A 27,407-nucleotide genomic window follows, 5' to 3' on the forward strand; every position below is an offset into this window, starting at 1 on the left:
AGTCAGGACAAATCTCTCTCACCCACCAGGCCCATAGACACTTAGAACCAACCAAGTAAATACACAGAAACTTACATTGTTTACAAACTGTATGGCCGTGGCAGGCTTCTTGTTATCTACTTCTTCTCTTAAATTAACCCATTTCTATTAATCTATACTTTGCCACATGGCTTGTGGCTTACCATTACCTTACATCTTCCTTGTCATGGCAGCGGCTGGCAGTATCTCTCTCTGCCCCAGCCTTCACTTCCCAGCATTCTCCTTCTCCTTGTCCTGCCTACCCTATCCTTCCTGCCTGGCTACTGGCCAATCAGCACTTTATTTATTTTAACCAATCAGAGCAACACATTTGACATACAGAACATCCCACAGCACTTCCCCTTTTCTTTTTTTTTTAAAGCAAGGTTTTAATTTTTATATAGTAAAATTACAGACAACAAAACAATTATCAAGCAAGAATTACAGTTACAGTATTAAAGAAGATATCCTATGTGTCTTATATTTGTGAGTCTAAGGTTTTATATCTAACTTACCTTTTATCATAACTGAAGAAATTATATCTAGTCTTCAACCATATCAAAGACCTCAGAAGGATATTTTTAACTCCGTTTTAGAATCTTTTCTCTCAGGTTTTAGGTGGAAACTCTTGCCCCACGTTGGTTCGACAGTTAATAGCACTCACTGCTCTATCAGAGGACCCAAATTCAGTTCCCAGCACCCACATCAGGCAATTCACAACCACATATATCTCCAGCTCTGGAAGGATCCAACCCCTCTGGCCTCTGTGGGCATGGGCACTCACGTGCACATATGCACACAAAGATACACACACATATAATTCAAAATTAACTTGTTTAAATAAATCCTTTTTTAATATAATATTCACACTGTAGCTCGGCTACAGAGTTGTGTCTCCCTCTCCAGAGCTCTTCATACCTTACAAAATTCCAACCCCAACACCATCAACAACTCCCCATTCCCTCTCTGTAACACTGACAATCTCACTCTCCATTTGTCTCTATGAACCCAACTATTTGAATAGTCAGATGGTGCTGACCTTTGTGGATAGTTCCTTTCACTTAGCACAGTGCTCTCAAGACCCATCCATGTTGTTGTAGGTGTCAGAACACCTTTCTTTGTAAGGCAGAATTTCCCTGCTGGCTGGCTATGCCATACTTGGTTAATTCATGTGTGCATGAGCACACACACACACTTGTAGATATCAAAGGACAGTCTGAGAGTCAGTCAGTTCTCTCTTCTACCATGGGTCCCAGGAATCGAACTCAGGTCATCAGGCTTGGCAGCAAGCATCTTTACCCACTGAGCTGGGCCATTTGCATGCATTGACTCAGCTTTTTAGAAAAGAGAGAGACTGAAACTTAAAGGGACTCACTTCAGTTAGAGGCAAGAATGGAACTTCCCACTATAATAGCTCTCTTAATTAACAGCTCTGGTTGTCTCCTCTCTCCCATGCCCTCTCTCCAGTGGTCTCTTCTGTGAGCATCCCCCACCCATGGTTCTGCTACAGACCAGCCCCTGTGACCAGTATGAGTGCCAGAATGGGGCGCAGTGCATTGTGGTGCAGCAGGAGCCCACTTGCCGATGTCCCCCAGGCTTTGCTGGGCCCAGGTGTGAGAAGCTCATCACTGTGAACTTCGTAGGCAAGGACTCCTATGTGGAACTGGCCTCTGCCAAGGTCCGGCCCCAGGCCAACATCTCCCTGCAGGTATGCTCTTCCCTTCCCAACTACCATCCTTGGAAAGGACCTGAGTGTGGCACCCTTCAGAGTACGGCTGGGGTTTCCCAGACCATTAGCAAGCCTGCCTCTTCTCCCAGAACATCAAAGGCAGTGCTCAGCTTTTCCGGGGCTGGGTCAACCCAGAGCGGTCCATAAGAAACCTCCTGCTGAGTCTCACGGCATGCATCAGCTGTCTCACTCACCCATTCCTTAAAGATCACTCCTGCAGCTCTCCTGTGCTGGACAGTGGGCACCAGGTGGGATGGAGGACAGAGCAGCCAGGAGGACAACAAAGGAGAAGATGACAAGAGAGGATGGGTGCTAAGGAAGCACAGAGCACGTGCTCCCGGCCTCTAGGGAGGAATCCGAGAAGGCTGCCTAGAGGCAGGAAGAGCTAAGTGGAGATCTGAAGAAGTGTATGTAGCACTTGGCCTAAGTTCTGGGGAGAGGGATAAGAGACTGGGGTGACCCAGTAAAGAACAAAGGCTGGGGAGGAGCTGGCTGAGAGAGCTGGATTTGCAAAGACCTGGAGGCACAAGCAAGCAGGACACACTGAGGGATGGAAAACTGTTGACTATCAACCAATTTGTTTTCTCAGCGCCATAGCCCCAGGGATGCACCTGGACAGTACGGGCCAACTAGTAGCCCAGGAGCTGCTGGGCGCTGCTGGGCATGAGCTCTGCATCCTTAGCCAAGGTTCAGTCTGGAGCTTCCAAATGAAACGTTCATTCAGCGAGGACCTCTTGAGCACCTATACCCAGCAGCAGGCTCTGCTCCAGACCGCAGGGCTGAAGGGTGCCCAAGAAGATACTCCCCCTGCAGAGCCTGACCGGTAGACAGGACTGTACCGCTGGCATCGATGTTAGGACAAATAAGAAGTTCTCCCCTTCCCCCACCCTCCTGCATCCTTCCTTCACTCCTTCCCACCAGACCAGCCTCCAGTGCTCCAGACATCCAGATGTGCTATCAGATGGACCTGCTGAACGCCCAGTCCTGTGGAGACTCACCCAGCAGCCAGCTGGCCAGCAGGGCAGCATCTCCTGAAGCCTAGCTTCCAGCCTCCACAGCACCTAGAATCATCTGCAGAGCTTTTAAACTTATGTTTGCCCACAAAGACTCATGCTGACTTGCGTGGGGGTGAAGCCCAGACAGTGGTATTTATTGTTAACTGCCCCAGACAGCCCTGAAGACATTGTTTGCTTCCTAGGCTACACTGAGTTAAGCTCTGGTCTTCAGCCTTGGTTTGCAACTGTTAGTCTTACGTTTCATGTAGAGATAGGCTTCCGAAGGGGCTGCTACTTGGTTGGATCGTATTGTATACTAGGGGGAGAGACAGCTTAGAGTTGGGGCCTCCTGATCTGCATAGTTAGAACCAGCCCAGGTTCCACCCCTACACACTCAACCAGCCACAGATCAAAAACATCTTAACATCAAGAACATTGCCACTCTCTTGAACACGTATAGGCACACTTAGCCCCTGCCCGGTATGTCTAGCCCACAGCCCTCAGGCCATGTGTAGCCAAGGATAATGATGATGAGTATGAACCAGACAAAATGGGAAAGTTCCTTAAAACATTAAGAGATGTTTTTATTTGTGGATTTTTTTTTTTAAGAAGTCTACTGCACAGTTCCCTGGCGAGAATTCATACATGACAGGGTTACATCACAACCTCAAAAGGTTGGGCGTGATGGTGACCACTACATATGTATTACAGCAGTTACCATGGGATTTCCCGTGTCAGGTAGTGTCATCATCTAGAGAGAGGGTGGAAATCACGTGGGAGGAGCACCTGGATTCGATGCAGATGTCCTTTCATATAAGGGACTTGAGCATCCTCGATGTGTGACCCTGATGTCGTGGCACATAGTGCATGCTCAATGCATATTTGTTGAGGCCATTTGCTCTGCTAGCATTTACAGTATAAGCTTAAGTCTCGCCTTCTGGAATAGACAGGCCATATGGGGAAAGAAATATGGATTTGAATTCCAGTCTGGTCTGACTCTGAGACAGCCACCTGGAGAGGGTGCTGGGAGTGGGTCATGAGAGGTTGGAACTTGGGTAAGTCCTAACCCACACACTCTGGTTGCTCTCCTCAGGTGGCCACTGACAAGGACAACGGCATCCTTCTTTACAAGGGAGACAATGACCCCTTGGCACTGGAGCTGTACCAGGGCCATGTGAGGCTGGTGTATGACAGCCTGAGCTCCCCTCCAACCACGGTGTACAGGTAAAAACACCCCTCTCGGCCACACAATGTGTTCCTACGGAGTAGACACTGGGACGCTGGGGCCTCCTGTCCCACACAGACACACTTCTCCCGGACTGGCAGGTGGGAGGGATAAAGATGCTGTCGGAGGCAGAAGCAGGAACGGAAGGCAGGCCCATGTGCGGAGATGACACCTCATTACCATAAGATAAATGGCCAGCTGGTTACTGTTCATGGAGCCAGGTGCTCCAATGGAGATGAGGCTGCTTAATGAGGTGCCCTTTTCAAAATGTCATCCTAATCTTTTATTAGTTTAAGAAAGAAAGCAGGGCGATTAGCATGCAATTCAAGAAGAGGAAATTCAAGAGCACCCAGGGAACAGGACTGTGCTCAGATGACTTTCAAAGTGTTCTGAAAGACAGTGTTTCCTAAACTTTAAGTCTTCTTGACAGTCACCCTGTAGGTTGGGCAGCTTGCTATAGCTGTAACAAAATGCCAGAGATGGACAACTTATAAAGAGGGAAGGTTTCTCTTGGCTCACCGTTTTAGAGATTTCTGTCTGTGGCCACTTGGCTTCATCACTTTGACCCTCTCATCATGGTGGGAAGCAAGTATTTGAACAAGCTGCTCCCCTCATGGCAGCTACAAAGCAAAGAGAGAAGAGAGAGCCAGAGTTCCATCATTCCCTTTAAGCTGTGCCCCTCAGTGAGCAGAGGACTTCCCACATGGGTCCTACTTCTTGAAGGTTCCACCACCTCCCAGGAGCACCACAGACTCTGGACCAGGCCTTCAACACACAAGCCTCTGGGGAACACCTTAGCTGCAGACGGTACCCCCTGCTTTCTACATGGCTGCTGTGTAACGGCTCCCTCATGTGCCCCTCAACCCACACTCAGCCTGCTCACGCCCTTCAGCATACGTGACATCTCACACAGACACGCACCATTCATGCTAAATGTTCTCTGTCCTTTACTAAAGGGCAGAGTGAGCATGCCTCATCTGAAATAATTCTCGAGAATCAGAAACTTTGTGATACTGAAAAGTTTTCCGTTTTTAGAGCATTTTAGATGGAGGACAGTCCGTCTGTAAGCCATATACAAATAACCTGAACTCTGATCCTGATCACTTCAGCTAATGGACACTCAAACCTCTACCAAATCATGATTACATTTTATGGTTGCTTTTAAATAACTACTAGAGCTTTCAGTGCCTATCTGTGTTATCCCCAAGTCACGTAAAACCAGCAGTGGAAGGAGCCAAACCCAGGAAGACCGCACACAGAAGGGGCTACGCCCCCCTGGGGACTTACGAGCTTCTCCAGTTAACTAAATCTTTTCTTCAGCTGAAACTTTGTGTTGAACTGAAGACTATTATTAATACATAGAGGTAGAAGTGCCTGGCAGAGCTGGGAGGCACAGGCTGGTGATTCTCCTCTAGCACAGCCAATTTGAAAACCCTTGGTTAAAGGCAGTAGTGTGAGCTGGTCATGGTAGCGAACGCCTTTAAGTCCAGTACTCCCGTGGCCAAAGAGTATGTGCGGATCTCTGCAATTTCAGGGAGCGCCTGGTCTACATAGTGAGTTCCAGGACAGCAAGGGCTACTCTGCCTCAAAAAAAACTCAATAAACAAACAGCAGTTTGGACTGGAGGGCATAGCTCAGTAGAAGGGTGTTTATCCAACATGCAGCCCCTGAATTCAGTCTTCGAATCACACACACACACACACACACACACACACACACACACACACACACACGGTGGAGTGGGAGATGGAAGGGAAAGAGGAAAGGAGAAGGAAACAGTGACTCTCAGAGCAGAGTGTGGTCCCTGAGTTGGCAACACCTACTGACATGGTAAAAATACAGAAATACACATCTTCAGTCCTTACCCCAGAAGTAATGAATCTGAAGCTGCCAGGGAGAAGATAGCAAATCTGTGTTTAAGGAATCCCTCAGGTGACTCTCATGAATAGAAAAGAAAAAAAAATTGAAACACGATCCTACTGTGTCACCCTATTTGGCCTGAGACTCACTGTATAGACCAGGCTAGCCTCACACTCCCAGAGACCTGCCTGCCTCTGCCTCCAGAGCACTGGGATGCAAGGTGTGTGCCACCACATCCAGATTGATGCATAGATTTCAGAAGCAGAGGTTAATGTGTGGAAAGTCCCTGGGGAAGGAGCCGTTTGAGGTGGATCACGAAGGGAGAAACTTGTGTGTGCAGAGAGGACAGGTAGGTAGACTAGGTTGGGACAACAGTAAACCAAGAGACAGTGGCCAGGCCACCGGCCAGAGCAGAAGGCTCCCGGTGGAGGATGAAGAGAGACGAGACCAGCCTCAGGCAGTAGGACACAGCAGACACCGGGTCTCCCAACATCTTTGTTTCTGAAACTGGTGACCCTGGACCAAGTGGGAAGGACAGAGAGTAGGGAGACAGACCTACCATACCCCTGAGAGAAAGCACTTGTTGTTGCTTAGAGGGTAAAGAAGTGGTCTTCTTCTCCTTCCCTGGCTGTCTTCCTGTGACACTGATGGGCATTTGCTAGGGTGCTGGTGAGTGTAAACAGGACTGGGCAAATGAGCGGCGGCGGTGTGGACAATACAGGATGGGAGGCTAAAGACAGGCGTCCAGGAGCAGCTGGGCTCTGTGCTGAGTGAGGAGCCTTCTGGAAACACTATGCCAAGCAGGAGACCATTGCTGCCTCCTAAAGCTGCCACCAGGGAGTCGTATGAGTTTGTCAAGTCCAATAGGGAGATGGCATGCTCTTGGAAAGAACCAAATGATGGACATCCAGGCAGATGACTTGGATTCTCATGCCAACCCTGGTGGCAGCATGTCACTGCCCTTCTGCATAATCTTAAGAGGCCCCAAGCTCCAGAAACCCCACATAAAAAGTTATTTTATGGGGCAGTTAATGTATGTTTACATGCACATCATCCCCATAGTCTAAAGGCAGTTTTAGAGAACACACAATATTTTTAATAATACGTGTTTTGATTGCTACCCATTACATGAGGTCATGTGTGGAATTTTCCATTTGGGACATCATGTTAGTGCTCATTTTTTTCATATTCTTGGAGTCATTTTGATTTTCAGATATAGGAATGCTCAACCTGTGGTGTTATCTCTCGCTCACTGACTTGGTAAAAACCTATCAGGCACCTGGGCCAAGTGTAGGGGACAAAGACCAAACATCCCACACAATAGAGACACACATATTGACCACTGGTGGCTACACAGGCAGAATCTAACAGGCCTCCCTGGAGGCTTCCCAGCCTGCTGTGAGGACACTTCCCAAGAAGGAATAAATGTTCCTGCTTGGAAGATAAGGGAAGGAGGTCTAACTTAACACCAAGGGGCATTTGATACCCTCTGTGAATGCCGAGCTGCAGAGGCTGTAATTCACCACTAATACTCATTGAGCTGCCAGGAGCCGAGGGCACAGGAGGCCATTCCTCAGAGCTACTGCTGTGACTTCTTGGCCACCTGGCGGCTATGTCAGCCTTGAATGAAAGCCAAGAAGCCAAACCAAAGCTGGCCTATCAGAGGAGTTGGCAGCCTACAAATGTCTGTCCCCTGAAATCCCCATAAACAAGCCTCAAGGAAAGGTGAGCTGCCAGGGCCCCTGCAGACTTGGCTCTCCCGGAGCAGGTGGATTCCAGGGCCTCCCTTCTGCCCATCCCTGATTCCACTTAGGTCCCCAGCAGTCAGGAGAAGTGAAGGAGTAAGTCAAGATTCTACGCTAGGCCACAAGGAGTAAGTCAAGATTCTACACTAGGTCACAGCGCAGACACAGCCAACCCGCCTGGGGCTTTCCTGACCCAGAATAGGCTAGGCTTTCGGTTTGGAGACTTGCTATGAGACTCTTCTGCCCTGTGGCCTGTGGGAAGGGGAAGCTAGCTGGAATGCCTGTGGGCACCACTGTGAGGTAGGAGCCATAGATTATCAAGAGAAACTGGATATTCAGGGTTTGGGGGTGGGACGTGTCCTGGGTTTTTGCTTTGTTTTGATTTGTTATGTTTTGTTTTAAGGCTTGCCATTCAGAACTCCATGCACGAGTCAGCTCTTCCAGGCGGCGCGCATACCCCCACAGTTTACATTACCTTCAGCCTATTCACTACCTAGGTCTTTGCCCCATTTGATCCTGAACCAGTGGACATCATCACTCCTGCTTGAGGGATGAGAAGCCTGATTGTGTAAAGGAAGCCCAGCATGGGAAGAGCTTGGCCTAGACACGGGTCAGGTTTCCACTAAACCCCCCTTCTCTCTGGTGGCTGCAGGCCATGGTACTAAGGGCGCAGGAGTCTGTCGCTAGAGTGAGTGCTGTAGACCCAGCCTGCTTGCCTAAGGAAATCGCAAGGCTTTGTTCCTCCTGCAGGTCTCTGCCGCCACCTATTGGTCACTCTTGGCATCCAAGAGGAATGACCACCTGATAATCCTTTTTACAGTGGCCTAGAGTCCCGCGGCTGGGGAGACACGGACCTAAGTCCTAACTCCACTATTTCCACTGGAGACTCTTCAGGGGGCACCTAGGTGACGTCTCCTGTCCCCAAACGAGGAAGGATGTTCCTCCTGCCTGTGGGCTTGCTAGGGGTAAATGAAAGTTGCCAGCTCCTGCCCTTAGTCCATAGCCCACCCGCTGCACTACTAAAAGCAAGAGAGAGTCAACACATTTGCTCTTGCAGAAGACCCAGATTCGGTCCCCAGCACCCGTATCACACAGTTCACAACCACCTGTAACTCAGTTCTAGGGCAGTTCTCAACTGCCACGACCCCTTAGGGGGGGTCAAAAAACCCTTTCTCAGAGGTTGCCTAAGACCATCCTGCATATCAGATCTTTATATTACGATTCATGACAGTAGCAAAATTACAGTTACAAAGTAGCAACAAGATAATTTTATGGTGTGGGCGGGGGGGGGGGCGTCACCACAACATGGGGAACTGCGTTAAAGGGTTGAAGCATTAGGGAGGTTGAGGACCACTATGCTGGGAGATCCAGCATCCCCTTCTGGCTTCTGAAAGCTCCAGGCATGCACGTGGCGTGCGCGCGCGCACGCGCGCGCACGCACACGCACACACACACACATATTCAGGCACTCACATATACACATAAAATATAAATACATTGTTAACCACAGAAGGAAGAGAACTCCGTGGGCCCCTCTGGCATTGCCTGTGGCTATGGCAGCCCTAGACAGGCTCCCTGCAGCCAGGCTCCAGAGACTCCAGCACTGCTGCCACTTGTGTCTGACCCCAGTGGACAGTAAGGAAGACTCTCCCCTGAAATCCCTAGCGATCTCTCCAGGAGCCTAATCACCAGGCTTGCCAATGCAGCGTGGCCATTTCCCTTAGAGCAAGCAGAAGGTTGGGTTTGCTTAGGTTTGGGTTGGGCTTTTACCCTCTGTTGTGGGTGTTGTTTCGTCGTTAGCAGTCTAGTGGCACTCTCTGCTAATACGCTGCTTGGGAGATCAGTGTTTCCAACGTTGCAAAGATCTTTGTGTGCACATGTGGTTATGAGAGCAGGCATGTGCATGCCATGGCATGCTCTGCGGAGGTCAGGGGATGACCCCCTGTGTCAGTCTTCACCTTCCCCGTTGTTGGATACTGGTTCTCTTGTTTATTGCTGTGCACGCCAGGCTGGCTGACGTGTGAACTCTGGGGGATTCTCTTGTCCCTGCCTCCCATGTCCCTATAGCTCTGAAGTTACAGATGCACACTACTGTAGACATTATGTAGGCTTTATGGGGGGGTTCAAGGATCTAAACTCGGGTCTTCACTGTTATAAAGCAAGCTCGCTGCCCACTGAGCCATCTCTCTAGCCCCTGGCCCCTACAACACTTGTTTTTCCCCCGAGACAGGGTTTCTCTGTGTAGTTTTTGGTGCCTGTCCTGGATCTCACTCTGTAGACCACGTTGGCCTCAAATTTGCAGAGATTCACCTGGCTCTGCCTCCTGAGTGCTGGGATTAAAAGCATGAGCTACCTTTGCCTGGCTCCTACAACACTTTTTTAAAGGTGTGCAGGGCAAGCAGATGAAGCTGTCCATGCAGCCAGGGGAGCCCAGCACTGCCCCGGGCAGAGACTTGTAACTGCAGCCCTTTTTACCCCCAAGCTCCTGCAAGCACTGTCTCTAGCCTGGGGGCCCTCAACCATGCTCCAAGCCTCAGCTGGCCCTAGAGAGCTTAGGAAGGGACAAGGAAATGGGCTTCACAGCCAGGAAGGAACCAACAGTGTTGCTCCCTGTGCCTGAGAACATCCAGAACAGGAAAATAGCTGCCCAGACTCCTTGACCCTTACTTGGTTCTAGAAGGAAAGGAAGAAACAACCACATACTGCTACCCTGGCTTCATGACTGCCTCTGACAGAGGCTGCCCAACACACACCCAAGCTTGAGTCTGCTTGCTAGCCTTTGGATCCCTAATGTCTTCTAAAGGCCCAGGTGCTGAAGGCTTGGCCTCCAGGCTGTGGTGCTATTAGGAAGTGGAGCATTGGAAGAGGAAGTGAGGTCCCTAAAGGGAACATTGGGACCCAGCCCCTTCCTCTTTGCTTCCTGGTCGCCAAGAAGTAAACAGCCCTCTGCCAAAGACTGCCCTAAAAACAGCTAAGGACTGCAGCCTTTGAAATTGCGTTCTCAAATAGCCTCTCCCTCGTCTCAGTTATGGGTCACTGGAGCTCAGTTATCAGGACACCAGCAGCTCTGGGGTGGTAGGGGACATAGGTGCACATTTTTTGCACACGGTTAGAAAACTGAGTGAGGACTCGGCCCTCTTTCTCGAACTCTCATACATCAACTTGTCTGCAAGGGGAAAGCCTCGGCCTTACCCTCACTCATGACTCAGAGCAGGTAGAGATGCTTCTGACACCTTCATACAGCTTCTCAACTCCTCATCCCTGAACCAGATCCCCCAGAGGGCTCTCTCAGCTCCGGCTCCACCCTCATTTTCCTGCTTCTTGGCTAGACCTTATACCTAAAAATCAGGCGTTTTGATTCAGAGGAAATGTTATGGAGGGCAGAGTGTGAACTTCATGATTTGCTACTGGTCCCCAGCACCTAAGACAGTGTATCCGAGAGCATCAGTGGAAGCATGGATGGATGGATGGGTGGGTGGGTGGACAGACGGACAGACGGACAGACATGACATGTGGATGGAGAGGAAGGTGTAAGAGTGGGCAGGTTCATGGGAAGAAGGAGAAAAGGAGGGAGGGGGGATAGGTGGACCAATGGCTATGAAAGGCTTTTTGGGAGGACTTGGGTGGGTCCCAGGCTCCTGCATGTTCCCCTCTATTATCGCTTTCTCCCAGAGTCAGAGTAGGAATCACCAGGGTGCGGGCTGTGGTGGGTTCTTGTTAATGGTGTGTGTGTGTGGGTGTGTGTGTGTGTGTGTGTGTGTGTGTGTGTGTGTGCGTGCGTGTGCGCGCGCGTGGAAGCCAGAGAAAGACCCCTGGTACTGTTCCTGGGGTCCACCTTTTGAGACACAGTCTCTCACTGACGCCCCAGTGCTGGGATAGCCAGTGTACAGCGCCATGCCTGGTTTCTTCTGTGGGTTCCAGGGACCTAGCCCGGTCCTTTCAAGACTAGCACTTCACTAGCCCCCCCCATTATAGTATAAATATCACCAATGACTGCTCACGTCCTCCTAGTAGTTTGTCACTCTGTGACTCTGGCAGGTCACTGTCCCCTTTGAGGAGGACACTGAGACAGGAGATTCTGTGATGGGCCGGTGTCCTGCCCAGCAACGAGAGGGTGAAGAATATCTGATGCTCTCTCTTCCATGCAGACAACCTGTACACTGCCTACCATTTCCCTCGCCTCTTAGGAAATGCCACAGTCATTGAAACTGTCCCTGCTGCCTGTAAAATCAGTGGGGATCCCAAGGAGACTTCAAGGAGAGCGAGAATCTCCTGTCTGCCACCCACCCCTGACCTGTAGAGGCCGATCTACCAACTCCACAGTGAAGCCCGTTCTTCACATCTCCAAACCCCTGTTACCACCCACTGTTCCCTCCCAGCCCTTGCCAAGGATATCATCCTGGGAGGAACAGGACTTTGGAATCAAAAGTCTTGCCTACAAACACTATCTCTGGCTTGTATCAGCTGGATGACCTCAGACAAGTCTCTTAACCTCTCTGGTACTCAGTGTCTTTGTCTGCAAAGTGGGTTATCTGGTATCTGGTGCCCACGTCATAGAATTATTAAATAATATAAGTGAATGATGTAGCACTATACACAGCCCATCATAAGTCCCTGCGCTGTCACATATTAGCTGGGGGAGGGGAGGAAACAGTTGCGTTTCCCTAAGCTTTCAAGTCTAGAGTTCTGGAATGAGGAAAGACTCACTTGACATAATATGAGACGCTTTTTCCTCGGATGTGGCATGCTCAGAACTGGTGGTTATACAATGGATTTAGGTGGAACAAGGATAAACTACTGAAACCTTAGCCATGAGAATTTGTTTCACACATGCTAGGAAAAAGAAATCACATCATACTAAAACATTTTCTCCCAGATGTTCCCTAGAGCAAAGCTAACTCCTCAGTAAGGTTGACAGAAGAAACAGGGCTTTTGAAGCTAACTCTTCAGTGAGGTTGACAGAGGAAACAGGGCTTTTGAAGGGACTGTATCTTCCGCGAGCACGTGTCCAGGTGGTGTGTGGGCAGAGCCAACCTGAGATGGCAGGCTAGGGATAGCTTGCCCACTCTGTGAAAAGACCAGGGCAGGAGCTGAGCAGCTGGCATCTGCAGGGCTGTTAGGCCGGCTCAGTGGGGGGAGCGGAAACCCGCTACAAGGACCGTCACTGGGGTCACTGCACATCTGAACAATCAAGAGTTGGCATGGACGTTAACTGCTCACACAGGACACTCCTTATGAGAGAAAGCAGCTCTGTCCTCAGGAGACACACCTGAGGGATCCAGAGGTCAAGGGTCATGACGTGCATATCTTACCCTTACATCGCTTAGGAAAAAAACGTGGGGGTGGGGGCCAAATGGAAGTAATGGAAGAGCCTGGGCAGAAAGGTATTTTCCGTTCTTATTTTTGCAACTTCTGTAATTCACGGTCATTTCCAAATGAAAACTAAAGCAGAATACAAGAGTCCACACTGCAGGTGGAACGCGCTTCACCTCTGGCTCTTTCCCTTTCTCTCCTGTCCAGTGTGGAGACGGTGAACGATGGTCAGTTTCACAGTGTGGAGCTGGTGATGCTGAACCAGACCTTGAACCTGGTGGTAGACAAAGGAGCCCCCAAGAGCCTGGGGAAGCTCCAGAAGCAGCCAGCAGTGGGCATCAACAGCCCCCTCTATCTTGGAGGTAACACTCCCCCATCATTACCCCACCCCTTCCACCTTTCTGGCTTTCTGCTTCTGCACTGACACCCAGACCTGATGCCAGGGGTCTCCCTGATGTCTTCTTGGCAACCAGTGCCCAAGTCAGTCAGGGGAGACTTCCTGGAGGAGGTGATTACAAAACCAGTTGCTGAAAGGGTTGCCGGGCACTAGCCCAGCCATGGGGAACAGACTCTGGACAGATGTTTATACAGGAAAAAGGGTAGGAAGGGTGGGCCTCTGTGAGAATATCAGGTGTGCAAGGGGGGTGGGGAGATCTAAGGAGGATCAGAGGGAAGGGTGTCCAGGCTCTGCTACAGTTTGCAAGCTTTGGGGCAGTGTCCTCTGCCCTAACACCTCTTGGATATGACAAGAAGCACCACACTGAGGTCAAGATTGTACAAAGGCCAAAATGGCGAACCACCACAAGCTGCCTAGACCAGAAATGAAGCCCCTAGGCTGGTGGGTCTTGAAGAAGTCTATGTAGAAAAGAAAAACTAACGTCAGAGCAGGGGGTTCAGATTGGGACTCAGTGATAGAGTGCTTCCCTAGCGTGAGCAAGTGTACCCCCAGAGACGCATATGATCACACAGCCACCAAGGAGTTTGTTCAAATGCAGACTCCTAAGGTTTCAGCCCAGGTGGCCCCTGCCGAGGGCTGGCATGCACCCAGGGACTTGCACTTAGAAGAGGCCATCCAGATGCAGGGGACACAGAGTGTCACCTCAGGACACAGATTCTCCACAAGGAAGAGTCGCTTCCCTCACCTACTCCTCTGTGGCTACAACAAAACAGGGCACGTTTTTCCAGCCAACATGGGGTCTGGATAGGAATAGCTTGGAAGGAGGAGAATAAGAGCTTTGTTTTATTTTATTCTTGAGACAGGGTCTCATGTAGCCCAGGCTGGCCCCAAACTTCATCTATAGCCAAGGATAACCTTGAACTTCTAATACTCCCGCCTCTACCTACTGAGTGCTGGGATGGCAGGCATGTGCCGCCATGCCCACTGTTTGCAGTGCTGGGGATCGAACCCGGGGCTGTGTATATGCTAAGCATTCACACAGTTAAGCCATGGTCCCAACAATAAGAGAAGAGAGAACACAGACCAGATGTCACTGAAAACAAAGTCAGGCCTTTACCAGTCATCTGCTAAAGGCCCCGAGAGAGACATCAGCATAGCACAAAGGATAGGAAATAGCCTGGAAACCTTGAACCCCAGACTTTCACTGATGCAGGCTGCTCCCCCAACCACATCTTCTCTCCCAAAACACAGCTCCTTTACTGTGGGCCTTCAAACAGGAACTAGAGTGAGGGGCACCTCAACCTGGCGGGGACAGCAGAATGGTCTAGTGTTCCTCCACCCAGGCCATACATAAGGGTAGATAGATGTAGCTGGAATTTTCTCCAGTCCCACCTGGACCACAGTCAGGACAAATCTCTCTCACCTGCCAGTCCTGCAGCTGCTCAGACCCAACCGAGTAAACACACAGAGACTGATATTGCTTACAGACTGTATGATTGTGGCAGGCTTGTTATCTACTTCTTCTATCTTAAATTAACCCATTTTTATCAATCTATACCTTGCCATGTGGCTCGTGGCTTTCTGGTACTTTATATCCTGCTCCGTGCAGTGGCAGCTGGCAGCGTCTCCCTCACTCCGCCTTCCTGTTCCCCCAGTTCTCCTCTCTGCTAGTCCCGCCTATACTTCCTGCCTGGCTACTGGCTAATCAGCATTTTATTTATCAATCAATCATAGCAACATATATTTACAGCATACAGGACATCCCACGTCAGGTGGACCTTGGTTAAGCCGATGGACTGTGTGGCAGTAGATGACTGGTCCTCTCGTTTTTTTCCTTTGGACGTTCAAAATACAGACTTCTGTGGGATTTTTTTTTTTTTTTCTGAAATTAAATACTGGTTAGTTGAGTTTTAACAGCACCAGAGCACAGACTCATCACTGTGAGGATAAGACCTGGTCTCTGACCTGTTAGCTCAGTTTGAGCAGCAGAGACCCAGAGCTCTGAATGGTAACTGTGAACATGTGCTGTGTGTGTTCTCACTTTGAAGGCTAAGGGAGTGAGGAGTAGGGCAAGGGAGTATCTTCAGGCTGTCCTGGCTTCCTCCCACAGGCATCCCCACCTCCACGGGTCTCTCAGCCTTACGCCAGGGTGCAGACAGGCCGCTGGGCGGCTTCCATGGCTGTATCCACGAGGTGCGCATCAACAACGAATTGCAGGATTTCAAAGCCCTCCCACCTCAGTCCCTGGGGGTCTCTCCTGGCTGCAAGTCCTGCACTGTGTGTCGGCATGGCCTGTGCCGCGCTGTGGAGAAGGACAATGTCGTGTGTGAGTGCCACCCAGGATGGACCGGTCCACTGTGTGATCAGGAAGCCCGTGACCCCTGCCTTGGTCACAGGTGAGTGTCCTAAGAGCACTAGGCTCTGAGTTTACAAATTGCCCTGCCCCACATCTAAGGAATGGGCACTGATGGATGCTGGGGGAATTGCAGGCCTACTGTGGATAGCACACTGCTTAAAATGCCAAGCAGGGAGGCTCCTTCATCCAAGCAGCAGGCCTGGATTGAAAGTATTGGTGTGGGTTGGGGATTTAGCTCAGTGGTAGAGCGCTTGCCTAGCAAGCGCAAAGCCCTGAGTTCAATCCTCAGCTCAGAAAGAAAGAAAGAAGGAAGGAAGGAAGGAAGGAAGGAAGGAAGGAAGGAAGGAAGGAAGGAAGGAAGGAAGGAAGAAAGGAAGAAAGAAAGAAAGAAAGAAAGAAAGAAAGAAAGAAAGAAAGAAAGAAAGAAAGAAAGAAAGAAAATATTAGTGTGAGGGGGGCTTTCTCAAAATAACTGTCTCTGCCAGGCAGCCCTTAGGACCTGTGAAAGCCACTGCAGGCCTCTGCACTGCCTCTGTGTGACCAGAAGAGCCTCTCTTAAGAGAGGAATTCCAACAAATAAATAAATAAGGCAGGTGGTAGTGGCACACGCCTTTAATCCCAGCACTTGGGAGGCAGAGGCAGGCGGATCTCTGTGAGTTCGAGGCCAGCCTGGGCTACCAAGTGAGTTCCAGGAAAGGCGCAAAGTTTCACAGAGAAACTCTGTCTTGGGAAAAATAAAATAAATAAATAAATGAATGAATGAATGAATGAATGAATGAATAAGAAGAATTACAGTACCTGTATAACAGTGCACATCTGAATCACATTTAATGGTTCAGTCATTCATTATTCATTCAACATGGGTTTATTGAGGGCCTACTGTGTGCAGGGTCTTGTACTCGATGCAAGAGACCCAGTATTCCTAGAAACTGCAATCAGCAAAATAGAATACTAGACTCAAGAGTGGTAATCTGGCTGGCTGAACAAGTTGGGAAGTAATAGTCTTGATCAAGAAGGAAGGAGCGCTGTAGAGGCCTAAACTTCCTGTTTCTCTTGATGTACATGTCTGGCCCTGAATACTGACTCCAATGTCATCAGTAGGCTCAGTGATGTTTCATGGTTGAAAATGCAGGCTTTGTGAGCTGGAAAGGTGACTTAGCAGGTAAACTGAGTTCAGTCCCCAGGACCCACACAATAGAAGGCAAGAACCAACTCCACAGGTTGTCCTCTGACCTCCACAACCATGCTGCAGCATGTGCACACACACACATGCACACACACACATGTACACACTCAAATAAAGAAATAGAAAAATAAATCAAAGATATATATGTGTGTGTGTGTGTGTGTGTGTGTGTGTGTGTGTGTGTGTGTGTGTATTTGGTTTTTCCAAGATAGGGTTTCTCAGTGTAACTTTGCGCCTTTCCTAGATCTAGCTTTGTAGACCAGGCTGGCCTCGAACTCACAGAGATCCACCTGCCTCTGCCTCCCGAGTGCTGGGATTAAAGGCATGCGCCACCACCGCCCAGCCAAAGTAATATTTTAAAGAGAAAGAGCCAGGAGCTGGAGCAATGGCTCAGTGGTCAAGAGCACTGGCTGTTCTTCCAAAGGAGGGTTCAATTTCCAGAACCCACATTACAGCTCACAACCATCTGTAACTCCAGTTCCAAAGAATCCAACACTGTTTCCTGGCCTTTGTGGGCACTAGGCACACACATGATGCACAGATACATATGCAGGCAAAATACCCACATACAGAAAAATACGTAAATCTTTTTAAGTTTTTGAAGAAAAACAAAAGAAAGAGATGGCTTTGTAGTTAAGAGCACTTGCTGATTTTGCAGATGGGGTTCAGTCCCCAGCACCCACATGGTGACTCACAACTCACATCCAGTTCCAGAGGATCCAGTGCCCTCTTCTGGTGTGCACAGGCACATACATGGTGCACATAGGTATGTGCAGGCAGAACTATCATACACATAAATGACTCAAAAACTATTTGCCACCCACCCTTCTCTCTGGGAGACGGACTGAAGGCTAGCTGATGAGAGGGCTGTCCTGGAGTGAGGAATGGGGGGCTTACCACAGTGCCTGGCACACAGCATGTGCCATCTGCGAGAACGGGTTAAGTGTCTCTTGTCCAAAATGTCTGACACTAGAAATGTTTCACATTTGGGGAATCTTTTCACATTTTGGATTATGAACATATACCAACCAGGCTTATACATAAAGTTCATTTGTATTTCCTAGACCTCACACACATGGCCTGATAATATATATATGGCTTGTTCGGTATAGCTCTGTATTTTATCAGTAGCCACCAGTGGAGGTTGGGTGTAGGATTTTTCACCTGGAACCCATGCTGGTGTTGAAAATGTTTTGGATTTGGGGGCGTTCTGAGCGAGGGTTATTCATCCTGTGGAGGCAGTGATAGTAGTAATAACGTTAGCTTTTGAAATTAGAGGAGGATTAAAATATTTACAGAAACCAGTGAAATGGCTCAGTGGATAGAGGAACTTGCTGTTAAGCCTAACAACCCACGTTCAATCCCCAGGCCCCACATGGTAGAAGGAGAGAACAAATTGTCCCCTGACCCCTACATGTGCACCTGCACACCCACATGTGCACTGGTATGGTATTCACACACACACACACTTGATAAAATGCAATATTTAAATTTATCTTTGCCGTATGTGGTGATACATGCCTTTAATTCCAGCACTCAGGAGGCAAAAAGAAGCATATCTCTGTGAGTTTGAGGCCAGCTTGGTCTAGAAAGTGAGTTCCAGACCAGCCCCAGCTAAACAATGAGACCATGTTTTGAAAAAACACAAAAACAATTATTTTCAGTGTTGACAGAAAGCTTTAAGTCTGTTGGGCTATGGATTGGCACTGAGACTCTGATGTCTCAATAGAAAACAGCAGGGAGACTGGCATCTGTCTGGTCAGAGCTGGCAGTCGATATTCGCTGGGGCACGTGGGCTTCCAGCTATGTGGGGTTGGCATGAGGTGCTTAGATGCTGGACTGAAGGAGGGCCGTCTCTAACACAAGGTCCCACAGCTCTGGGTCCTCTGCCTGGAAGGACAGAGGAAGCCACTAGCAACACTAACGCTGGTCTCCTCTCCCCTCTGCCCCCAGCTGCAGCCATGGGAAATGTGTGGCGACGGGCAGCACATACATGTGCAAATGTGCAGAGGGCTATGGAGGAGCCTTGTGTGACCACAAGAACGACTCTGCCAGTGCCTGCTCAGCCTTCAAGTGCCACCATGGGCAATGCCACATCTCAGATCGAGGGGAGCCCTACTGCCTATGCCAGCCTGGCTTCAGTGGCAATCACTGTGAGCAAGGTGAGTCTACTGTCCTTGTGGGGTGGAGGGCCTATGAAAGAAATGGGTCAAAGTAGCAGATTTTCCCCAGAGCGAACCATCTGATAGCAAGGAGGAAGCCATGCATGATGTCTTAAGTGACCTAGCCAGACAAGTAACTTGTACCGCCATTTCCAGGCTATTATATCAGTTCCATTGCTAAGGTACATCACTAAAGACGGCTACTACATAGAAGATGTAGCAGGTGATGGGGTCATTATGGACACTAGCTGACTGTCATGCTACCTTGCAGGGTTTCTCAGAAGAATATATGCCATGTAGAGTATGTGGTACCTAGGAATATGCTAAGAGTTGGGGAGCAGAAGTGTATGACCTAACTTTGCGAAAAAACTAGGTTAGGATTTTTTTAAAGATTTATTTTTATTATTTCCCCCCCCCCCCTCTCTCTCTCTCTCTCTCTCTCTCTCTGTGTGTATGTGTGTGTGTGTGTGTGTGTGTGAGAGAGAGAGAGAGAGAGAGAATGTATGCCATGTGAGTGCATTGCCCATGGAGGCCAGAAGAGGGCATCAGATCCCCTGGAACTGGAGTTACAGGTGGTTATGAGTTATCTGGGTACTGGGAATGGAGCTTGAGTTCTTGTATCCTCTAGAAGAGCTGTAAGCATTCTGAACTGCTGAACCATCTCTATGTCCCCAAGTTAGTACTCTTAAAAGTCAGAAGCAACACTGTTGTCATGAACAGAAAAATCTGTGTGTCCTTGAGCAAGACAGTTCTCTCTGGGTCATAATTCCCCATCCAAAACAACTGCACTGGTTTATTGTAAATACTAAGTAATATTGTGCTGGATGAGAATTCAACATTAAGATTCTTGAGTGACAGCCGACCGGTGGTGGCACACTCGGGAGGCAGAGCCAGGCGGTGAGTTCGAGGCCAGCCTGGTCTACAGAGCAAGACCCAGGACAGGCACCAAAGCTACACAGAGAAACCCTGTCTCAAAAAAACAAAAACAAAAACAAAAAAACAGATTCTTGAGTGACATTCCTGAAGAGGCTAACAAGCCACCTAGAGTGACCAGCACAAGCAAAATGGTGCAGCAAGAAATAGCAACATTTTTACTATCCTGTCTAATGGGGAATGCTTGAGTACAGCAAGGGAGTGGGGAGGCCCTGTGGACTACAGAACCCCAAGATGGCAGCATACAGAGGGAGGGGAGCACCCTCATGCTACCCCATCTCCTTGATTGGCACTGACTCAGAGCTAAGAGAGAGTTTCTCTTTGCAGGCAGAGGTAGGCAGAAGGCTCTTGGCACACCACAGAAACCTGGGCTGGCCACCTGTAATGTTTGTTGCTAGATAGTCCTACATCCTCTCAGGCTAGGAGCCCAGTTGATGAACTGTCTAGAGTTTACATGGCTGTACTGCTTCAGAGGGGCCCATATCCTGACCTTCACCCTGCCATGACCCCGGCTTCTAATTAATGCAAGCCCCCAGGGCTGCTGCTGCAACTGTAGCAGTGTGTCCCACTCCAGGGGCAGCAGATGCCACACCTGCCCATCCCAAGGCTTCACCAGCACCCCACCATGCTCACTTGGATGGCTGAAACTCCACACCAGCTCCTTGAGCCCTGACCCAGCAGACTAGCCCATAGCCCATGCCACACACACCATGCCCGCCAGGGACCAATAGGAAGCTGAGCATGATCAGCAGTTGGATCTCTGAAAGATCAACAAAATGGACAAATCTTTAGGTAGGCTATGAAAGGCAGAGAGAAGATTGAAAGTGAGAGATGCCAAAAGAGACATTACAAGGAACCAAATTAGTAATAAGCCTTCCGTCGTCAGGACTGGAGTGACGGCTGAGCAGTTAAGAGCACTTCCTGCTCTTCCTGAGGACCCAAGTGTGGTTCCTCCCACCCACATCCGCCTGAGGCTCACAACTCCCTCTAACTCCAGCTACAGGAAATCTGATGGCCACTTATGGCCTCTGCGGGCGAGCATACACGTGGTGTAAACACACATATTCATAAATAAAAGATTTTTATCTTTAAAAAAATCTTCCAACCTTAAATGAAAGGGTGCTTAAGTCCCGTAAGTCCTAAACTTGAGAGGAAGAGCACCAGAAATCCAAGCTCATCCAGAGACCAGCCTGAGCTGTGTGAGACCGTGCTGAGGGAGAGATAGAGACAGAGACAGAGACAGAGAGTCAGAGACAGAGAGAGCCAGAGAGACAGAGACAGAGAGAGGGGAAGGGAAAGGGGTGGAAGAGAGAGGGGAAGGAAGGGGGAAAGTCTTCAATCCAAATTCCAAGACCTCATGAGTCCACTAATGCTGTCTACCGTACATTTAAAGAAGCACGATACAGTTCTTCCCAAACCAGTTCAGAAAATTGAAGAGCTCCATCTCATTCTCCAAAGCTACCATCACCCTCACACCCAGGCAGAGGAGACAGAAAGGGAAGGAGATGACGGTGAGGAACAACAAAAACAAAACAGCTAGGAGCCAGTGTCCCCGACAGACACAGACGCAGGTGTCCTTGGCTTGACACCGTCACTCTGGGCCTTTTCTTCCACATCCAAGCCGCACCCTGTCACTCAAGGACTCTTAGATTTCACGTCTGCATGAAACGCCGTTAACTAAACCTGTTCGTGTTTTAAATCTGAAGTAATTGACTCAGTCATATCAGGACGGCATAAGCACCTCTCACACTCCCTTCATCCCATTGTGAACGTTGCCATACTTGTGCTCCTACATTACACACACATGCACACCCACACACCCATCATCACTCTACTCTTTCCGGATCCTTTTAACGCCTTTTTAAATTGTAAAGGATTTTTTGTAGGTGAATTCAGCGCCTGTGCATCACATTAAAATACAAAACCCTTTAAAAAGCTCTGATGCGTTTTCTTCTTCAGTTGTCTCTGCTGCTCACAAAAGGGTGTGGATCAGTGAGGAGAATGGGTGTATGTGTCATGATTTTCCAGGCAGGGAAACTGAGGCACAGGGTAACAAGTGATTTGCCATGACCGTGAGGCTGCAGTCTGTTCTCCTTCCCCAGCGCCTCCTCCAAATGTCCTGTCCGTCGTGTTGGGAGGAAGTAGGGGCTGGAGGTGAAGAGCAGGGTCAGAGGTGAACATTCCAGCACACATGGGTCCTCTTTACTGCTCTCCTGTGGTTTCTAGGACTTCCAGAAACATCCTGAAGGGCCTACCTCATTAGCATCTTTTCCAGATCTCATCTCCTGGTCACTTCCCCAAAAGCCTCCTGGCCCCTGGACCAGGTCAACTTACTTTTCTGTGCTCTTGTAGAAACATCCCTTAACAGCTTCTGTCTGCCTCAGTTTCTCATTACAAATAGATCGACTTCAGTGTTGACAGAATTGGTGTCCAGGCTCTAGACCAAGGGAGACAGACTGCTGGGAAGGATAGGGCCAGTCTGGGGCCAACTGGAGCTCTGCTGCCCTACCAAAGCTCTGAGCACCCTGCCCACCATGGCACCATGGGGAAGCAAGCTGAGCTCCACAGACCTCCCAGTTTCAAAGAAGCCAGAAATCCAAATTCTCAAGTGACTTCAGATGTTTGCAATGTTAGGATTTAAGCATCTGTCTGGTAACAGGATTTAGCCACTGTTTACCAGTTGCCAGTCCTTTGGAGGATGGAGAGGGCTGAGGCCACTCCTGCCACCAGAATATCCGAGGGGCGTGGTTATCCTTGAGTAGAGCCTGGCATAGTAAAGGCACACCACATTTGTGGAAAGAGGAAGAGAAGGCGGGGGAGAGGGAGGGAGGGAGGGCAAGTAGACAGATTTGGAACTAGTAAATAAGTTTGTGCATCTTCAGATCACAAGTGTCCCCTGACAGCCAACCAGAGAACCACCCAGTGTTCATGCCAGACCCCTTCACCACCAACACCCCTAACATTACTGTTCTGCCCTCTTCAGAGAATCCGTGTTTGGGGGAGATAGTCCGTGAAGCCATCCGCCGTCAGAAGGATTACGCCTCCTGTGCCACGGCCTCCAAGGTGCCCATCATGGAGTGCCGTGGGGGCTGCGGGAGCCAGTGCTGCCAGCCCATCCGCAGCAAGCGGCGGAAATACGTCTTCCAGTGCACGGACGGCTCCTCGTTCGTGGAGGAGGTGGAGAGACACTTGGAATGTGGCTGCCGCGCGTGCTCCTGAGCCCCTCCGCCACCTCCCCACCCACCACCCCTCGGACTCCAGCTCACTGGGCTGGGGACAGCCCCACGGAACCTCTGAGATTCAGAATGAAGGAGAGAAAGCTGGAGAGGAAGAGGCGAAAGAGAGAATATTAAGTATATTGTAAAATAAACAAAAAATAGAACTTATTTTTATTATGGAAAGTGACTATTTTCATCTTTTATTATATAAATATATCACACGGTCTGAGTATATGTACTATATAGTGTGTTATTTTTACCGAGTTTTGTTTTGTGTTGTGTATTTGTTGTGTTTTTTATAAACAGCTGTTTAAAATTTTAAGACAAAATAAGACTAATAAAAACGTTTTAAACAAAAGGAGAAGAGTAGAGAAACGATAGCCTGTCTGAGGCAGGAAGAGGGAATTTTGTGTGTTTGCAGCTCTTTCAAGTCAGCAAAACTGAGAGCTATTTCCTGAGCTGGGGAAGGAAGAGAGAAGGGGAAAAAATGTTCTGTTTCTCTGTGGTCTTTACTCCTCTTTTTCCCTCTTCCTTGCAAGTAGCAAGCTTCTCACAGTTCTGGCTGGCTGAACCCAGTGTGCTTCTTGCTTCCAAAAAGCCCTGAAAGCCTTGTGACAGCCAGAGTTGCCCCTTGCCCACCATCTGACCCAGGCCCCTGCTGGGCATGAGCCCATGCTGAGGCCTGCCTTCTTGGCCAGCCCTGGTCTCCTTGAGGGAGTTGACACTGATCCTGCTGAGCAAGCTGGGTCTGTTCTGCCAATTTTGCAAACAGCTGCTCTTTTTCTGTCCCTCCCCAGGAAGCATGCCCTCTTGAGATGGGACAGGGAAAGAGCGAGCTATAACATCTCCCCAGGCACTGGCCATCCCTTACAAGTCTTCCTTCCAGCCAGTTTTATTGGAGTACAATACCAGAGAGCAGGCACCAGGACTACCCAAGAACAGGACAGGGAGTCATGTCTCCATGGATGCCCAACAGGCAGGCCTCTGGCATGGCAGGCCTCTGGCATATAGCCCTCTAAAACACCTTCTCACTGGCTAAGAACAACACTGTCCAGTACGTGTCTGGAAACCCACTGTATCCAACCCCTACTTCTCTGGTGCAGTGAGCCCCATTTCTTAAATGAAGACACCTAGGCCCCCTCAGGCTCCATCACTTGCCTTATGCCATCATCTGATTAGTGCAGGAGCCCAGCCTGGAGCACAGACTCCGCTCCAGATTCCCCTCCGGAATGAGTGGACACAGGAGACAGGCAGTAAAAAGCCCTGTCAGCAAAAAGAAAGCAGGTGTTTTTCCAGCTGCCCTTTCTCTTTGTTTTGTTCAATTTTCCTTTCTGCCTCATCCGTGTCTAGGAAGTTTCTAGAGACGGGGACTCAGGCCATAATAGCAAGCACTGTTGTCCAGCTTCAGAATGTTTCTGAAGGGCATTTTGATCTCCCACATCTTTCCCCCACCCTCACTCACCCCCTCACAGCCCTCCTCATTTAGCCCATGTGACCAGCATCTCAGCTGCTCACACCAACCCCCTGGCTCTGCTCGTCCTTCCTTTCCCAAGAGCCTCTGCTGCTGTAGTCTCGAGAAGGTGTGGGGAACCTTCCTGTTCTGAGGGTCTCCTGAGGAGCTCAGCTACTCTGTGAGGATGGATGGTAGGCCAAAAACTCTAAAGAAGGGAGAGAGAAAAGAGGAAGTAGAGGAACACAAGGCAAGTGGAAGACAGGGAAGGAGTGAGGGAAGGATATGCTAGAGAAATCACTTTTGAACAAACATGAGTGTGCGTCGTGTTCCAGGGAGTGTACCTCATGATGGGTGTGCTGAAAACGTTCATAGTGAGATTTAGGCAGTGCTCACTTATAATACACTCAGATATCACTGCAGTTACACTCCATATATTTATTTATTTATATGCATGTATTCATTTAATTCTCAAACAGCTCTATGTAAAACCATTACTAACCTACTTTACAGTTGAGTAAGCTGAGATGGAGAAACTAGGGATCTTACCTAAAAGTAGATTCCTAAAAAAGTTATAGGAGCAAAGGTTTGAGCCCAGGTTGTCAGAATCCAGAATTTGTTCACTTAACCACTATACCACACCACTTCTTTTAGGAAGGAAACACACTGTGCCTTTAAGGATCCTACAGTCTGGGGCAGGAATGTTGATTAAATGGACAGCTGCTTGGTTGTACGACACTGATTTTGGCCAAAAGGTCAAAAAGCAATAATTGCTGGAGATATATATGTAAGGAATTGAACAGTACAGGAGATGACCCACTAAAAAGCAGTGAAATGGGGAAAATCCTGGAATGTTTGGTGATCAGCCAGAGCCCATTGGTGGCAGCAATGTGGAATGACCCTGTAGGCCACAAGAAATGGGAAATGTGAAGGCAGCCCCCCCCCCCCACACACACACACACAAGCCACATGGCTAGGGCCCAGAGAGCCAGACTTGGTGTGATCAGGCCAGTAGCAGGATGGGATAGAATGGGGAGCTAGAGACATGTGTGGATGGGAAGGCAGACTTTATCACTCAAAGTGGCCTCAGGGCTCCTAGTAGTTCACTTTGTAGCTGGCACACACTAATCTCAAAGTCTCCATGATAGCTCAGGAATTCAGTCCTGGGAGAGGTGTCATGGGATGTACCCAGTGTTCCCTCCCATCCCTCCTGTCCCTCCAGCCCACTCTTCCCCAACAAATGGACCTGAACCGTATTCCATCCCAACCCCCGCTAACACTGGGAGGAGACGCTGGGCTGTAAGCTTTCTCTTCCATTCAGCCCCTCTGTTCATCCAGCTGCAGTCAGCCAGGGACAGAAGGGCCAGGTTCTGTTTCCAAGTATGGCTTCAGAGCCTTCTCAGCTTTGAAAGACCTGACCTCACAAGATGCCACACACACACACAAAGACCATCAGGAAAATCATCCCCCAAATGAAGTTTCTCTAAAACTGAAATTTAGAAACTTTGTCCTTGAGAATAGCCAGGTTCTAGGACTAGGAAAATTCCATGCACAGGAAGAGGTCAGTCCATTCACACTCTGAAAAGTATGGTTTAATGTCTGTGTGGGGATGTACACATGTAGAAGAGTTCATCTGCTCTATTACTCCCTAAGCAGGGTCAGGAGATAGAAGATCCCTTCTGGATTCACCAAAGAGGGCAGGGACTCCAAATGGTTAATGAAATGCTACACCTGAAAGCTCTGAAAAGTACTGAGCAAAGCTCTGAAATGTAAGACGTTGTTAATACTGTTGTCAATGATGTTACTGACAAGCCAAACAGCCATTTTTTTTTTTTTTAAAGAAAACTTTGCCTTTTCCATCTCATTGCAAGGAGTCTGAGGCTTCAGAAAATGAAATGGGGGAGGGGAAGAGGACTTCCCAGGGTCAGCAAAAGAGAAGAAAGGCTCCCAGGGGATCCTCAGGAACCCAGGAATGACTGGACTGGGATTGAGTCAGCCTTGCATTCCTCAGACAAGCAGCCACCCATTGTCTCTGCTTGGAGCAGGAACCCTTAGCAGCAGATGAGATGTCCTTCAAAGAGTCACAGGACCCCAGGTAGCAAGAGTTGGAGGGACCCTTGGGGTCACTGTGGGCCAGAAAACAAGGATTAGAGAAACAAAGTGGTAGCTACCACAAATCAAAGTTGCACAGGTAGTTCATACCTAAAGGCAGTGAGGGCTCCAGGGGGTCCACACAGCCAGTTCCTCTTGGTATACCACAATGGGCATCCAGGCAGAGCAAAGCCTGAGACTGAACGCATAAACAGAGGTATGACCTCTATCTTCCCACAGCCATCTCCCCAGGTACTCACAGATGCCCGGGAAGCTGGCACCATGGTCAGCTTTGGAGTCACCCATATTGTCAACTGGGAACATAAATAGCACCACAGGAACCCCTGGGACAAAGTTAATCAGAGATGGGAGCCAGTGGGACCAATTAAGGCAGAATTGGCATTTGGCAAAACTTATTTCACTAACTCAATGGATTCTAATAAGAAAAATGTTTTTAAAAGTTTAACAGTGTTACAATGCCACTTCCTCAGTATGGGATAAATAATGTGCACTTCTTGCTTCAACATTCTGCCATCTTCTGATGTCATTTAAATAAATAGATGTGTCACAGGGAGTCCACGGTGCTCTTGTGAATGCATAACTCAGCCTTGCTCTGGACTGTGTGCTTTATTTTTGCCCCTGACTTTGAGACCCTCTAGGGTAGAATACCACATCATGGGGTTTGGATAAATCTGTGTGGAATCAGTTGAAAGAAACTGATTCTTTGAC

General features: G+C 49.1%; 1 protein-coding gene across 1 annotated transcript in view; it reads left to right on the plus strand.

Annotated features, from left to right (window-relative positions):
• Slit3 (slit guidance ligand 3) overlaps positions 1-23,492 on the plus strand; it is a 592,872-nt gene extending 569,380 nt beyond the window's left edge. Inside the window, exons 31-36 of the mRNA XM_036196765.1 lie at positions 1,486-1,726; positions 3,836-3,966; positions 13,093-13,247; positions 15,393-15,678; positions 18,778-18,986; positions 22,903-23,492. Coding sequence (XP_036052658.1) covers positions 1,486-1,726; positions 3,836-3,966; positions 13,093-13,247; positions 15,393-15,678; positions 18,778-18,986; positions 22,903-23,138 — 1,258 coding nt within the window. The 3' untranslated portion in view covers positions 23,139-23,492. The remainder of the gene's footprint in view (positions 1-1,485; positions 1,727-3,835; positions 3,967-13,092; positions 13,248-15,392; positions 15,679-18,777; positions 18,987-22,902) is intronic.
• The last annotated feature ends 3,915 nt before the right edge of the window (positions 23,493-27,407 follow it).

This window comes from Onychomys torridus, chromosome 8 (assembly GCF_903995425.1).
Source record: "Onychomys torridus chromosome 8, mOncTor1.1, whole genome shotgun sequence".
In the NCBI taxonomy this organism is placed as follows: domain Eukaryota; kingdom Metazoa; phylum Chordata; class Mammalia; order Rodentia; family Cricetidae; genus Onychomys; species Onychomys torridus.